The 17,009-nt window shown below is 34.5% G+C and overlaps 1 protein-coding gene and 1 long non-coding RNA gene across 3 annotated transcripts in view; one reads left to right on the top strand and one right to left on the bottom strand.

Annotated features, from left to right (window-relative positions):
* LOC118196922 (neurexin 1-like) overlaps positions 1–17,009 on the bottom strand; it is an 894,564-nt gene that overhangs the window by 292,999 nt on the left and 584,556 nt on the right. For both annotated transcript variants that reach the window (XM_085827476.1, XM_085827475.1), the window contains exon 4: positions 624–934. In XM_085827476.1, the coding sequence (XP_085683602.1) occupies positions 624–934 (311 nt within the window). The remainder of the gene's footprint in view (positions 1–623; positions 935–17,009) is intronic.
* The window catches only part of LOC146993499 (uncharacterized), a 343,790-nt gene that overhangs the window by 84,305 nt on the left and 242,476 nt on the right, over positions 1–17,009 (top strand). The gene's annotated exons all lie outside the window — the stretch shown is intronic.

Below are 17,009 nucleotides of genomic sequence, written 5' to 3'. Positions count from 1 at the left end.
CCTTGAGCACCTTACAGGTGACAGTGCGACTTAGACAAATTCCAGCCCCGATTTTGACGGAGAGAAACTGAGGGGCGGGTGCGAGGGTTTTCCACCCTTCTCCTCTTTCACCAAACCAAACGAGAGGACTTTTTGCTCGCCGCATGTTTAGAGTGCCACCATGCCGCCAAAGGATATTTGAATGATTGCTTTATAAATCAAAATGCCGCACCGACACTATACATTTAAAAACATCCATGCCTTCTTCGGAATTCGACCCCGGGCCCTTTGGTACGGAAGTCAGCGAAGCTAACCATTAAGTCGGTTGGACAGCGTAATTACAGAGCAGCAGATACTATCGTCATCGCATTTTGAGCAAAACGAGGCATTTACACGAAACATAATTTACACGAAACATAATTTGCACGAAACATAGTTTACACGAAACATAGTTTACACGAAACATAATTTACACGAAACATAATTTACACGAAACATAATTTACACGAAACATAATTTACAAGAAACATAATTTACACGAAGCATAATTTACACTATATACTGCAGAATATATACTTTACCTTTTGGAGTTATTCTTACCATAATCTCAATGTCATGGTAGCATAGCAACAGAATGGACTTACCTCTCTCACTTTGCGATGAACGAGCACCTTATGCCACTGGTTATCGTCGAAGCGCACTTTGGCTGGCTTTAGAGATTTCTCCACAGAGCTGGAACCCAAGTGAATGACGAGAAGAATTCCGCCGTCTCTCAGGGCGAGCAGAAGGTGGTCTTCTCCTTTGCCCATGTACAGCAGGAGTCCACTCGGTTGTCGGGACTTGAAAAAGAGAGAAATTTGGTCGCTGGAACTGAGGATGGGTTCAGAATGGAGGGACTGAAGGTCATAGCCAAGATATTCGGAGCCGCGAAATGTTGCCTCGGCGGGCGTCCTCTCTGCAAAGAGAAAGAATTTTGGTTTCAAGCCTACTGTAAAGGGAAAAAGAATTTCATGCATTTATACAAAAATGAAAAGGATATTTGAATGATTGCTTTATAAATCAAAATTGTATAATTTGAACGATACCTACATCGCTTGATTTTTAAACACTTTGAAGGAAATCGCATCGAGGTGTTTGTTATTTTCCGGTGATGGAGTTGGTGTTCTGATAGAATACAGAAGATTGCTATTTGAAGGAAAAATTTTGTTGTTTACCTTATGCGAAAGCGATCCCGTGAAACAATTCAAATCTTCCTTCTGAGTAATTAAATATTTTCCCAATTGAGTAAGCAAACAACTAACTCTTTACGATGAAATAATATCAGCTGAAGATTTATTTTTTCCCATCTAACTTTAAATAGTTCATTTTAACTCTTTCGCATCGAAGTCGCCCTAAACGCCCGAGCATTCAGACATCAGCTGGACGCCCGAAACCCCTGAATAATTTCCTATCCAGTGCTTTCCCCCATCACGTTACTGCATTACTCATTGCTTTCAGGTGTTGTTAAATCACATGTCAATCATTCTTTTGAAGCTACTAAAAGTAGCTTCCTTGTTTCCTTTGTTCCTTCCTTTCCTTTGTTTACTGTCAGTGTTTAGCTTTTGTTGCCCAAAGTTGCAATCCCGTCCCAAGGGGGAACTTCACAGAGTGTCAAAGCGTCGAAGAAAGAAGTTCTCGCTTTACTTAAGTAAGGCTATTGTTAGCGCTGTAGTATTCAACTTGTCATGGGGGAAGGAAAAGCATTCCAAGAGAAATTCTTAGATACGGGCGTTTTCGATGTTTGGGGGATTGAGATTTTGCCCTCTCTCGATGCGAAAGAGTTAAAAAGCTCTTTACTTACATATTAATTTTCAGGAGGACTAATTTTGAACTAGTAGGTGTATTTTACAGCGTTCAGCTCAAAATGTGTCGCCTTCCAAAAATTAAGGAAGAGGATGTTTTTCAAAGCTCACCATTACGAAAATGTCAGTAACATTTAAATCCACAGTCTATATGCATGACAGCAATAAAGCTTAGTAAAATATATGCAAAAAAAATAGCTACCACATTTATTTCATAGAAATAAATACTTATATAGAAATTGGAGGAAAAAATGCAAAAACTTTTGTTCCCGCATGTTGATCTTCAATTCTTATTAGCAATTTCGTTCACAATATCCAGAAGTCGTTTACCCGATTTGTCAAGGCGATCGAATGGATGGAAATGGGGATGTCACAAGCTGATGCTACTAGATGTCTCAGTGTCTCTCAAAGTGTAGTTCGCCGACTATGGAATCAGTTTAATTTCGAAGATTCTGTGTCTAGATGACATGTTCCAGGCAGACCAAGAGATACAACACCTGCGAGAGACAGTTATTTAGCTCTTCGGAAAGAGGAACGAGCAATATTACTGTACTAAGCTGATGGCAGATCATTTAGTGGCAACAGGAACAAGAATCTCAGCTACTACAGTGCATAAATACCTGCACATTACAAGTCTGCATGCAAGACGACCAGTTGTTTGTGTCCCATAGACCTGAGGACATAAAGGTGCCGAGCAAGAAAACACGTCTCCTGGACTGGTTAACAATGCGTGTCTGTTCTCGTCACAGACGAGTCTAGGTTCGCACTGGAGAGTGTCAGCGGATCTGGTCATCAGCGTATCTAGAGGGAACCACGCACCAGATACAACTAATCCCACATTGTGGAAAGACACAATTATAGAGGTGGTGGACACGGAGTACTAAAGATCTCGGAGATGGACATAAAGCAGCAGTCTATCTCCCAAGGTAGTCCCTAAGATGGTCTATCGAATTCAGATCTGAAGATTGAGCTGACCATTCCGTTCGCTGCATTCTGTGACCTTCAATATATTTTTCAGCGGCATATGAGAGAACATATTGATCAAGTAATCATCTCAATATCTCACACCGGTCAAAGTTCTTCTATGGAACACATGCAGATCAGGGTAACAGCGCAAAGTATGACGCAGGTCAAAGTGCAAAGTGGTTTGATCTGGGATATCTTTCTCACTGATTTGCGTCACACTTTGCGCTCTGCATCACACTTTGTACTTTGACCTGCGTCATACTTTGCGCTGTCACACTGATCTGCATGTGTTCCATAGAGGAACATTGACCGGTGTGAGATATTGAGATGAGATCCTTGATCAATATGTTCTCTCATATGCCGCTGAAAAATATATTGAAGGTCACAGAATGGAGCGAACGGAATGATCAGCTCAATCTTCAGATCTGAATTCGATAGACCATCTTTGGGACTACCTTGGGAGATAGATTGTTGCTTTAAGTGCTCCTCCGAGGTCGTTAGATGAGCTTGAACAAGGATTACTCCATGTCTGGTCGTTGCTTCCGATTTCACTGACCGACAACGTAATAGACAGCACGGAACGTCGCTGCCGCCAATGTACGAGGGCATTTCGAAAAGTAAAGATACACCGTACGCCAGAGGAAAAGAAAAGTTTTGGTGAGCAAGTTGGCAACACAAATGTTAACCTTAAACCGGTAGCTTTCTCCTCGCGGTCGTTCGGCATTTCAACGTTGAGTCTGGTTGGAGTGGGTCGTGTTTAAAATGGCTGCGACGATTCAGAATCCCGCCAAATGCGAAGTGCGCTCCGTCATACGTTTTCTTGATGCAAAAGGTCAGCGACCAGCGGATATTCACAAAGAAATTGTTTCTGTTTATGGGAACATTATAAATCGACAAAATGTAACGAAATGGTGTCGTCATTTCTCTGAAGGTAGGACCGATGTTCATGACGAACAAAGAACAGGTCGGCCATCTGTGATCTCTGATGCCCTTCTTCAGAGAACAGAGGAAGCAATTCGTGTGAATAGACGTCTCAAATTGAAAGAATTGCTACAGATTATACCGAAAGTGTCAATGACAACTCTTTATGAAGTTCTGACTGTCAAGTTAGGGTACAGGAAATTGTGTGCGCGCTAGGTTCCAACAGGCGGCAACCTTCTATGACTGTGGGATGCAAAAGCTTGTGCACTGACTTAACAAATGTTTGGATAATGGGTGGATTATGTCGAAAAATATTAAATAATCCAGTTAATAAGATGTAACTGACGTTTTCCAAATAATTTTTTTTAAGGAATGCGAGCCATTGTATCTTTACTTTTCGAAATACCCTCGTATTGCAGCTAGGTGAGGGCACATTCCTTAATATAACTCATTTTTGTAATGTTACTACCCCATTTTTCCTAAAAAAACTGTGATATACTCCAGTCTTGGAACTTTATTTCTCTGCCAACAGTGGAATATTTTGTTGTAATTCATGTTTGTGTTCAACTTCGGAACTATTCTATGTCGCATTCATTAAAGAACTGTTTAGTGAACATGCCCTGTAAATGTTTTGCTTCTATGCTGCTTCATTCTCAAATTCGACACAGAAAACATGCTGTTCCTTAACTTTTGGAGGGTAGTGTATTTTCAGGCATTCCGCTGGATTCGGCATATTGTGAGCAGTGCAATTTCTTTTTAATCGTGGTATTTTTAGATTTTATATTTTTGAAATAATTTGTTTTGGAACTTTAAATGTTTTGAGATGTTAGACATTTTGAGATACGAGAGTCAAGTTTTCAGATTCCAATTTTCTCTTCTTCTTTTGAGAATTTCATCACTTAAACTCATCCTAATTCGATTAAGTATTTATCAAGTAAAATCACAGGTTAACTTATTAAAGTTTTGCACAACTAAATGTTTTAATAACCTATTTAAATGCAATGAAATCTTCTTAAAACGATTATGAACAATTCCGGATAATTTCCTCCGGGCAAGAACTTTTGTAATCGCCTTAAAGAATATGACTATCGATCGTATTCAATTCAGATATTTATTTATGTTCTTAGAAATATACTGATAGAGAACGTCGTTTATGAATAATGATTTCCGTGAGTAATTTGACTGGAATTATTTCATAAATTGACCTCATTAAATTTTAACGTCATAAAATTATTTTACGACGTTATTGGCAGCAAATGGACGGAATCTTTATATATTAGATGTCATTTATCAGATGTTTCGTGAAAGCAAGGCAAAAAGGAATATAACGTTATTTTTTAGAACTGTTTAGTTAAAAATATTATCTTGATTTAAATGTGTGTTACGTGTTAGATTAATTATATATAAATACAAATGTAAAATACTAGTGGTGACAGCAAATTATACGAAAGAAAAAGGAACAAATCTTTGTTATATGCTCGTATTTTATAAGTTTGATTAAAGAACGATTTTGATTTGATGAAGCACATTTATATTTCGGCTTGCGCGGCTTCTCTCAGCGTTGGTTTTATTAAAAAATCTAATGAAAGTTTTAATATAAATATTTGATTAATTTTTCGTTAATATATTGTTATGAATATTATATTCCTACTTTCAAACATTACTGCATATAAATTTCATGCTGATGCTTCACAGAAATATGAACCTAATTTCTTCTTATAATTCTAATTATATTTTATAATCTGATGTACAGTTTAAATAAAATTCATGAGTTCCTCTAAAAACCAAAAAACCGTTTTAATGAATACATGCTCGCATAAAAAGTAAGTTAAAAACAGTTATCGGGCTCTGTTTTTTTTATCGAGAATGGTTACTTACATATTAGATAGAATGTCTTAGTCTTCAGTTTTTTTTAAGCTGAAGACGTGAAAAATGCGCAATTGCCCTCGCCGGGACACGAACCCTCGACCTCTCAAATACACGTCGAGTATGCTTTCATTTACGCCACGAAGGCACGAGGAAATGAGGAAGAAAATACCTTATGTACACCCCTTTTTAAATTCCTACTATTAGCTCACACGTTCCCTATATCTTGTTCAAATTTTCAGTCGTTAATAAAATACTTTTTATTCATCCACTCAAGCTCAAATACATTTTTACTTGACTAGAAGAGAAACACGCTAATGTGACAATCAAAATCGTAAAAAACAACCTTATATTTAGCGTAGGTATAATGAAACACTCAATCGATTTCGAGGGCAGCTAAAGGTCCCTCCTCATCAGGAGAAAGAAATACATAGAAAGAAGAAAATAGGAATCACAGAAACACGTGGTGCTTATCAGCACTGCACGTGGTTATAACTAGATTTTTAATCAGAGTTGCACTGGCCGCCTACTTTTACTGAGCCAGGCTGTCTGATCAAGCATAAAGAAATATTAGCGAAGTTAAAATAAGGAGCGAGGGGCAAATGCACATTACGCTCAAAATCTGAACTTCAAATAAAAACATTTTTACTTCCTTGTACGAAGTAAAAAGGAAGTATTGTAATCCCGAAAAGTATCAGGCAGCATATTTCAACGAAAATATCCATTTTGACCTATATCGAATGCAATATAACGAGGTTTTTGCGTGACATCTGTGCGTAAAGACAGAATAAAAGACTCTTTTTCTCCAAAAAATTATAAAGCTGCTTTAAAATGAATTCTGAAGAGAATTTTGAGTGGCGTCTGTACGAACGTATGTGCGTACGTATCTCGCATAACTCAAAAACGAGTAGTCTCAGAACGTTGAAATTTTGTATATAGGACTGCTATAACATGTAAATGTGCACCTCGTATTTTGGTTGAATCGGCCGCACCGAAAGTATATAAATATATTTATATATGTATCCACTCTGTTACCCAGCTCAGTGATCTCAGTTTCTTTACTCTTATATGTTTGTAAATTGTGCAATTTTTGCTTTAAAAATGATTGAATTATGCTGTTCTTATCTTCCGGTTAAGGTTTTTATACCTTTAGTAAATCTGCAAGCAACATTTGTACAATTATCAACGATTTAAATGCTGTTTAAGTGCGGTTAAGCCTTAACTTTTAATTAACATGGTGGACATATTTGTTTACATTTGAAGCAGCAGAATAGTAGATTTGTTGCCAATCGAGAGAGACTAAGCTTCGCAACAACAAAGATTACGCCTTCATTTATTATTGCTAATTAAATCATGCTTAATTCTTTCTGGAATTTTTTCGAGGAAATAAGTGTTTAAGATTTACTTCGTAATTTTTAATATAGATATTTTGAGTTTTTATGTATTTTTGCCTTGTAGCGAAATGAGAAGTACTAAATCGTCTGTGAAAAACTGTTTCTTTTTTGTTTTGTTTGCTTAATTTCTTTTATACATCGTTCTAGATATATTAGAGTATTTGAATAGAACATGTGGCAACGATTAGATAATTCTTCAAATGATATAAATTTTGTTCATTCTGAGTGAACTAAATATATGAACGAAATATAACGCTCTTAATTGAACCTAGCCCCAGATTGTCGCTATGGTAAATATATATAGTGAATTTTTTAAAGAGTGCATTTATTCTATTGTGGTTTATGCGCTATCGACAAAGTAGATTTAATTCAATCCAATAATTGTAAATGAAATGCAAGAAAAAATGCGTATAATTTAATATTCTGTACAAGGAAGTCGTGGTGTACACATCAGATTTTTTTAATGTAATTAATGACACTTGATGTTAATACAGTTTATTCACATATTAAAAGTTTTTAATTTTTAATTAATTTTTTTGTATTTTTTAAATTTTCCTTTGTTGACCTCAGTAGGAATTGAGGTTAAATTTTTTATTTATTTTTTAAAATTTACTTGCTAAATGGCGACTAGCGATTTAGATACCCAACCAACAAATCCTGGCGGTAACGAATTATCGTCTACCACCCTACAAAGTGTATTTGTCTCACCTTCCTATACTTCAAATACTTTAAACCTGAGTTTTAACGTTAATAAGAACTTAACTTTAAAAAAAAATAAATGAAAACTTTACATTCCTACCTATATCCCTACAAAATAATACAAGGTGATTCTTTTATAATTGACTAGGCTGCAGTTTTGTTAAAAAGTATCCGATTTAAATACGGTGAAATGTATTTCTTCCGCCTTCTTAGCGTGCCTTCGTGGTGTAGTGGTCTGCATGCTGGACGCATATTCCTGAGGTCCGTGGTTCGATTCCCGGCGACGGCGTTCCTCAATTTTCATCTTTCCTGTTTCCAAAATACGTAATGTCTCTATAATCTTTTTTATCAGGCGCCACTGTAGTATCATTAGGTTTTTTTATATGCTGAAGACATCAAAAATGTGCAGTGCCTTCGCAGGGACTCGAACCCTGGACCTCTCGAATGCGCGTCGAGTATGTTTCCGTTTGCACCACGGAGGCAGGCGGAAAGGAGGGAGAACATACAAAATGATGTAAACTAAGAAAGAATTGCAAAAGTTTCGAATGTTTATGCATCTGGACTATATGCAACAACATCGCCTCAGGCTTTTAATTATTTGAACTGATTTATTTCACGGTGTAAGGAAGAACACAGCAAAATTTCTTAAAATTTTATTTGTAACTAGCCAGTCCTTCTCATTAGAATATATTTACTGAATTTCCTTTCTTTATATTCAGTTTTTCCGACATGAAAATTAGAAAATTACGTTTTCCAGAGCAAAGGTAGATAAAAAATTGTGAATTTGATCCTTCTTGAAAACTCTCATAAAATCAAAACTCATTCTATCAGATCATCAAATATGGATCAATGGAACACTTAATCAATAATTTGGGAGTTTAGAGCAAGCGAAGTTTAATTTACAGACCACGGAACCAATGATTATACACGCTTTTTCGGTTATTAACGATTTTCTATACTTGTTGTTTTTAACTATTCTCTCATCATTCTTAAATAGTAAAAGACATTTTGCATTGTAAAATCATCAAGATAAGTTTGAAACTTCTTTGAAAGTTGAGCAAAACGTAAGAATTGAATGATAGATTAGAATTTTGAAAATATATTGATTACTAGACTTTAGAAAATTTTATTTAAAATTGTTTGAAGGCTTTTCAATCTATTTAATTAAATTAATATGATAAATTAATTTTTAATGGTTTATTCAAAATCTTTCTTCTGGTTTGGTAACACACACACTCTTTACCACTAAAATCATAACGTTTTAGAGTTTAAAATTAATTTTTACAAATATGCAAATAAAATAATTATAAATTTACTATAATTTAGACGAATTTGGCTTATCACTTTAAATGTCCGAATCACTTTGCAGATTGTTGCATCCAAGTATTATCGCACTGTATTTAAGTATTTAAAGAAACTAAATAATGAAGAATCTACATGAAATGTATGTATATTTTCTCGCACTGTATGTATATTTCTCGCACCTTTTCGCACTGTTGTCATCAAGTTTTGAATAACATAGTGCTCCACTCGAACATAGGCACCTGTAAGCCCCTAATTCGGAATTCATTTTACTGTCTATTTCATATTTTGTAAGAATTTAAAGAATTTTTATTAAAAAAATCAACAATTTCAAAGCGAGCAGTGGCAACACTGTAGAGAATAAAACATTTTTATCTCCAGCGCGCAAGCCTGTCTATCGGAAATTCTAAAATATGCTGTTTTTAAGTATTTTTAGCAAAACGTGGCGTTAACCCAAATGCTCTCAAAACGTGTATGTGTTTGTAAATGAAATAAATAAATAAATAAATAAAAGCCTGAAATATTTCAAATTTTAAATTACATTAAAGGGACATTTTTGTAACAATTTTTGTGTTACCTTTATTTATTAAATATCATGTTCTTCGCATTTAAACCATAAGATTCAGTTCAAGAGTAATATTGCAAAGTAATTTTAAAATTATAATTTTCCATACACAGTTTCGTGAGCTGGATATAAAAATGTTTTATTCTGTATAACGTTGCCACTGCTGGCTTTGAAATCGTTGAGTTTGTTAATCAAAAATTCATTAAAATCTTACAAAATATGAAATCGATAATAAAACAAATTCCAAATTTCAAATTTGGGCTTCCACATGCCCATATTCACAGGAGTGTTACGTCATTCAAAATTGGATGGGTCTAGGTACCGTTGTTTTATCATAATGCAAGAAACATAAATACACTAATGCAGATTCTTCAGTCTTTAATTTCTTTAAATATAAAGCAGGATTCTAATATTTGGTGGTAGCAATTTAAAAACTGAAACAACGCTTGTAATGAATTAACGCAAAATGCCAAAACCAAATTAATAAGCGTTCTGCGCAAATTGCTCCCTTTGGACTAAAAAAAAGAAAAATCTGATGTGTACACCACGTGACTTCCTTGTACGGAATATTAAATTATACGCATATTTTCTTGAATTTATTTTAAACTTATTGGATTGAAATAAATCTACTTCGCCGACAGCGCATAAACAACAAGAGAATAAATGCATTCTTTAAAATTCACTCTAGTATTTGTTTACCATAGCGACACTCGGGCGCTAGATTCACTTAACAGTATTAATAATTATATAACAGTTAACTTATATAATAATTATATAACGGAAACTAAGTTAACTGTTATATAATCCAATAATTATATAACCGTTAACTTATATATTTCGTTCATATTATAACTCATAATGCACAAAATTTATATCATTTAAAGAATAGAATTATCTAATCGTTGCCACATGTTCTATTCAAATACTATAATAAAGCTAGAACGATGTATTAAGCAAATAAAATAAAAAGGAAACAGTTTTTCACAGACGATTGAATATTTCTCGTTCAATCGATTCAGTTCTCACTTCGCGAGAAGGCAAAAATACATAAAAACTCAAAATATCCGTATTAAAAATTACGAAATAAATCTTAAACACTTATTTCCTCGAAAAAATTCCAGAAAGGATTAAGCATGATTTAATTCGCAATAATAAATGAAGGCGTTATTTTTGTGTTGCGAAGCTTAGTCACTCTAGATTGGCAACTAATCTACAATTCTGCTGTTTGAAATGTAAACAAATATGTTATTTAAACTTAGCCACAATTAAACAGCTTTTAAATTGTTGATAATTGTACAAATATTGCTTCCAGAATTACGAAAGGCACAAAATCTTTAACCGGAAAATAAAAGCAACATTATTCAATCATTTTTAATCATCATAATTAATAATACACTACTGTATAATTTAAAAAGTTTTTCCCCACGTTATTAATTTTGTGTAGGTTCCCAGTTGACCACAGAATACACGTCCAAGTAGTTTAGTCCATACGTTTTCTATCATTTTCTCCGAAGTCTCATGATCTAACGCCAAATTACTTTTTTCTTTAGGGGTGCGTTAAAAATACATTTTCAATCATATCTTCACAGCCAAAATATTGGTAATATTCAGGTGAGTGTATCAATGATGCTATGATGACCGCATAAGGCCGAAACGGATTTGGCGGGATAAACTAACTAAAGCTAACTAAATATGGGTCGTCTAATTCAGTGGTGCGCAAACCTTTTTCGACTGCGACCCCTTTTGTAGAGAGAAAATTTTTGCCGACCCCTAGAGATAACTGTTCACAAATAGGATGTATATTTCGCGCTTTTCTTTCGTTTCATCGAATAAAAACATCATCATATCTGACTCATATTAATTTTATTTATAATTTAAAGAAAATACTTTTTGTATAACACAAAAATCAGTAAATTGCCCTTTAATGAGACGTATGTGGCTGCAAGTTTCTAATTATCTCATCGATGTTTGGATGTATGTTGTTAATTGCAATTCGCATATCATCTTCAGGGTTTAAACGCGAGCGGTATTTAGTTTTTATTGAAACTAGTTTGCTAAATTCAGGTTCACATAAATACGTTGATGCAAATTGTATTAACACTCTGATGGCAGTTTTGCATAAAACGGGATATTGGTTTTTCACGGATAGCCAAAATATTTGGCAAGGCTGAGTCTTAAATTGATTTCGTAGAGTATAATCACTAATTAGATCTATCAATTGCTCTTTCTCACTAATTTGAAGAGTTGAACTGCATATGTCAAAGGAAAATGGATCCCGAATCCAACCAAGATCGTTTTCAGGAAAATCCTCGAATCTTCTCGAAAAATTTTCCTTTAACTTTTCAATGTGAATGGAAATGATGTTTTTAAATGTAAATATATGCATATTATTTTCCTTGATAAAATCGTTAAAGCAAGGGAACATGTCGGTGTTGTTTTTATTCAGTTCAGTTTGCCAGAGACTAAGCTTATTCTTAAAAGCTTCAATTTTACTGCCTGAAGTTATGATAGTTAAATTCTCACCCTGGAAGCTCAAATTTAAGTCGTTAAGTTTTTCGAAAATATCAACTAAATAGCTCAGCTTTCCTAGCCAAACCTCATTGATATAATAACTTGCCAATCTATGTTTCTTTTCGATTAAAAACATGTACACTTCATTTTTCAAATCAAATATCCGTCGTAGTATTTTCCCACATGAAAGCCATCTGACTTCGGTGTGTAACAGTAATCTCTCATACGTTGAGCCCATCTCAAAGTATTGAAAAGAGACGGCTGTTGTGGCTGTTGCATTTAATGTAGTTAATTGAACTAACAGTGTCTTGTAATATGTTGTGCAACTCTTCATCCATATCTTTGCAACAAGAGCTTGCCGATGAATCATACAGTGATTAAATACCATATGAGGCGCCACCTTCTGAATTAAGCCTCTGAGCCCTTTATTCGAACCTGTTAATGCTGCAGCACCATCAGTACAAACCGCAACACAGTTTGCCCGGGTAAGGGACTTTGTTTCAAAATATTCATTTATTACTTCGAATATTTTTTCTTCAGTTGTTTTTTCTTCCAAACTTTTGCAACATAAAAACGTTTCTGTTATATCTTTAGGCATAATGCATTTCATAAAAATTTGGCGACCCCCAAAAAACTTCTGGCGACCCCTAGTTTGCGCACCACTGGTCTAATTAATGTGACATAAACAGAAAATAAAATTAGCAAAGCAACAATTTTGGCGCATTTGGCATAGATTTTAGTCAAGACTCTATCAGTTTCAAGGGCAAATAGGTGCAGGTCACTCTTCATCAGGAGCCAAAAAATCTGCAACAAAAGGAAAGCGCGGTTGTTACCGTACCCAACAGGACTAAAACGAACGAGAACATAGCGGCATCTATCGAAAGAAATAGGAACGAAAATTGAAAAATTAAGTTAATAGAATTTTAAAAGCGTTAGGAAAGACTGGATTGTAGTTAAGGTTATTAACTAAACAAGCTAAATCTTTATGGATTTGAGCAGCTTCAAGAAAATCCAGTCACCGATTGGCTTTTTGGATAATTTAGATTTTTTTTGTATTTGAAGAGGCTTCCTGGATAACTTTTGCAGAATCATAATTAAAATTATGATTAAATTTCCAACTATGATTAGATAGCTAATCACAGTTGGAGATTCAATTGCTCCTAATGAAGAGGAGCCTGTATCTGTTTGCCCTCGAAACAGACTAAAACCTATACCAAGCATAAGTTTGTTGCTTTAATAAATTTATGTTTTACTATGGCGTGTTTTTCTTCTGCCTTGATAAATAGACTACTTGGAATGGGTGAGGAAAATTTAAATGAATTTCAAATTCTTTCAGTATATAAATTTTTATTATATACATTTCAAAATTAATGTTTTGAAACAGGTGCACCATTTATAGATGCCTATATAGTATAACTTCTTAGTATATTTCGTACATTTAATAATTTAAGAAATCTGATGTGTACACCACACGACTTCCTTGTACGGAATACTAAATTATGCGCATTTTTTATTGCATTTCGTTTAACCTTATTGGATTGAATTAAATCTACTTCGCCGACAGCTCATAAACCACAACAGAATAAATGCATTCTTTAAAATTCACTCTAGTTTTTGTTTACCATAGCGACACTCTGGCGCTAGATTCACTTAACAGTATTATACTTCGTTCATAGTATAACTCATAATGCACAAAATTTATATCATTTAAAGACTAGAATTATCTAATCGTTGCCACATGTTCTATTCAAATACTATAATAAAGCTAGAACGATGTATAAAAGAAATTAAGCAAATAAATAACAATTATAACATAATTCAATCATTTTTAAAGCAAACAAATAATAACAACATAATTCAATCATTTTTAAAGCAAAAAATGTACAATTTACAAACATATAAGAGTAAAGAAACTGAGATCACTCAGCCGGGTAACAGAGTGGATATATTTATAAATATATTTATATACGTTTGGCGCGGCCGATTGAAACCAAAATACGAGGTGCACATCTACATGTTATAGTAGTCTTATATGCAAAATTTCAACGTTCTGAGGCTACTCGTTTTTGAGTTATACGAGATACGTACCTACGTACATACTTTCGTACAGACGCCACGAAAAATTCTCTTCAGAATTAATTTTAAAGCAGTTTTATAATTTTTTTCGAGGAAACGAGTCTTTTATTCTGTGCTTACGTACAGATATCACGCAAAAACATCGTTAAATTGCATTCGATAGCGGTCAAAATGGATATTTTCGTTGAAATATGCTGCCTGAAACTTTTCGCGATTACAATACTTCCTTTTTACTTCGTACAAGGAAGTAATAAATTTAATTTTGACATAAATTAGAAATGAGCAATTTATTGTTTCCCGATTAAACTGCTTTCATAAATCAGGTTAGCTTATAAGGTAATTTCTCCCTGCATCCAGCATGCTTTCCGTTATAATTCGGCGTGTATTCGGGGGGTCCAGGTTCGGGTCCCGACGAGATCACTGCACATTTTTTATGCACTCCTGCATAAAAAAAAAAATCCTAATGATTCTGCAATGATGCCCGAACTGAAAAGTTGGTAGATGATGATTCTTCACCACCGAGACTTGGCGACTGGGTCCTCTAATTCTCAGTCGCCCTTTGAAAGTGGGCATGTTAGGTATTTTCTCCCTCCTTCCAGCATGCCTTCCAGGTGTAACGGTTGGCACACTCGGCGCGTAAACGAGTGGTCCGGGTGCGAGTTCCGGCGTGGGCACTGCACATTTTTCACGTCTTCTGCTTCCAAATAACCAAAGTTTTCTATTAAAAGCATTTATTACAAATATCGTTAATTTCAAAGATTAAAACTGTAAAATGCCCATCGTGAACTAGGTTTCGTGCTAGAGGTTTGGTTCAATAGATAATTGTAAAAGCCTCCCCTATCTCACAATTAACAATAAATCACATTAAAAGAGGATGAAGAATGAAACGTTATTCACGGAGTGTCTTTTATTTTATTTCAAAAGCGAGACCTTCAACTCCCATTGAAAACGGAGAAACACGAAAATCGCTTTTACGTGCTGTCCGGCGGATCTTTTAACAGCGCACACAATCTCATCCCCTCAAATAAAAAAGCATTTCTTATTTCCGTTCCCCTGGTTTGCGAGAAAACCCATTACTGCCCCTCAGCTCACAAAAAACTAACCAGAAAATATATAAATGGTTCTCGCTTTTACCTCATCTATCACGGGAACGCTAGGGGAACGTGCGCTGTCAGTCGTTTGCTGGAAACTCTTCCATCATTTTGTAATGCGGGCTCTCGAATTGGGGGGTGTCTTCCACTAGATGATGTGGGTGTTGGGAGTGACTCTAAAGAGTCGGTATGATGTTGTAGGAAAATGAAGATATTTTATGCCAGCGAAAGGTATAATCCGACTTTTGTTGACTGCATGATTGTGGAGACAAGAGCCTTTTTAAAAAAATTCTATCTTAGATTCTATTTTCGAGGATGAAAAGAGGGAATTTTTTTTCTTCTTAACAAATTCTGCGAAATCTGAAGAAATGAATACCTTTTGAAACGTGAAGAGTATTTTGCAGGTATAAATGAGAATTTATACATTTATGCTAAAAGCTACTTTGCTCTAAAGCAGTGTGTTTACTTTAACACATATTTGTTTCTACTTCGTTGAGAAAAGCCTAAGGTAGATATTGTTTTGACGCAAATTGTAAATTTTATTCGCAATAACCTTCGCAGCAAATACTTAAGAGCAAAACAGTAATCTTATATTCAACCCTCAAATAAAAATCTGATGTAAGCATTGTACAGAATATTAAAATATACACATTTTTTGCTGCATTTCATTTAAAATGTTTTCCTCGAATTTCTTTAGACATATTTCTCATTCAATTAATTTTGTTCTCACTTTAGGCAAGGCAAAAATACGTAAAACCCCAGAGTATCTTTATTAAAAATTGAAAAACATAGAAAAATATAAAACACCGAATACAGTTAAAACAATCAAAAAGATTTTACATTTAAAATTAGAGTTTCTACGCAAAAGCAAGCAATCGGCCAGCTGGGAAGAAGGCAGATTTTTTTGGTGAACAAAACTGTAAGTTTGCTTTTGGTCCCACTCTGCAAAAAGGCACTGAAGGTGCAGAAACAGACATAATTCACTATTTTGCTACGTTTTAATGTAAAACAACATGGCTGCTATGGTAAAAAAATTAGGCTTAGCCGCACTTAAACAAGTTTTAAATTCTTGATAATTCTACAAGTATTGCATGCAGATTAACTAACAGATAGCTATTACATGCATAAAAAATTAACCGGAAAATAAGAACAACATAATTCAATCATGTTTGAAAGCAACAAATGCGCAATTTAGTTCTTTTTATTCTCATACGGTGGTAAATTGCGCATTTGTTGCTTTCAAACATGATTGAATTATGTTGTTCTTATTTTCCGATTAATATTATTATTATTAATATAATTATGCTGTTCTTATTTTCCGGTTGTTCTTATTTTCCGGTTCTTATTTTCCGGTTCTTATTTTCTGGTTCTTATTTCCGGTTATATATATATGTATATGTATATATACATATTTATATACTTTCGGTTCGGCCGATTGCTTCAAAAAGGGAGGCGCACAATTGCATGTTATAGCAGTCCCATATATGAAATTTCAATACTCTAAGGCTACTCTTTTATTGAATTATGCAAGACAGATGCGTACGTAGGTACAGACATCACTAAAATCCCTTCTGGACCCATTTTATATCCGTTTTGCCACCCGCTTTGGGAAAAAGTCCGTTATTCTTTCTCTACGTGCAAATGCCACGTAAAAACATAGTTGGATTGCACTTAATAGCGGTCAAAGTGGATATTTTCTTTGCAATATGATATCCGAAAATTTCCTCGATTACAATACTTCCTATAATGAAGTAAAAATATTTTCTGCTGCACTTTAAATTAAATAAATAAATAATCA

This window comes from Stegodyphus dumicola, chromosome 12, assembly GCF_044657685.1.
Source record: "Stegodyphus dumicola isolate Sdum_Otavi_A_Nest chromosome 12, ASM4465768v1".
Taxonomy (NCBI): Eukaryota; Metazoa; Arthropoda; class Arachnida; order Araneae; family Eresidae; genus Stegodyphus; species Stegodyphus dumicola.
The sequence above is the reverse complement of the archived record's forward strand: the minus strand, read 5'-3'. Positions and strand labels throughout refer to the sequence as shown.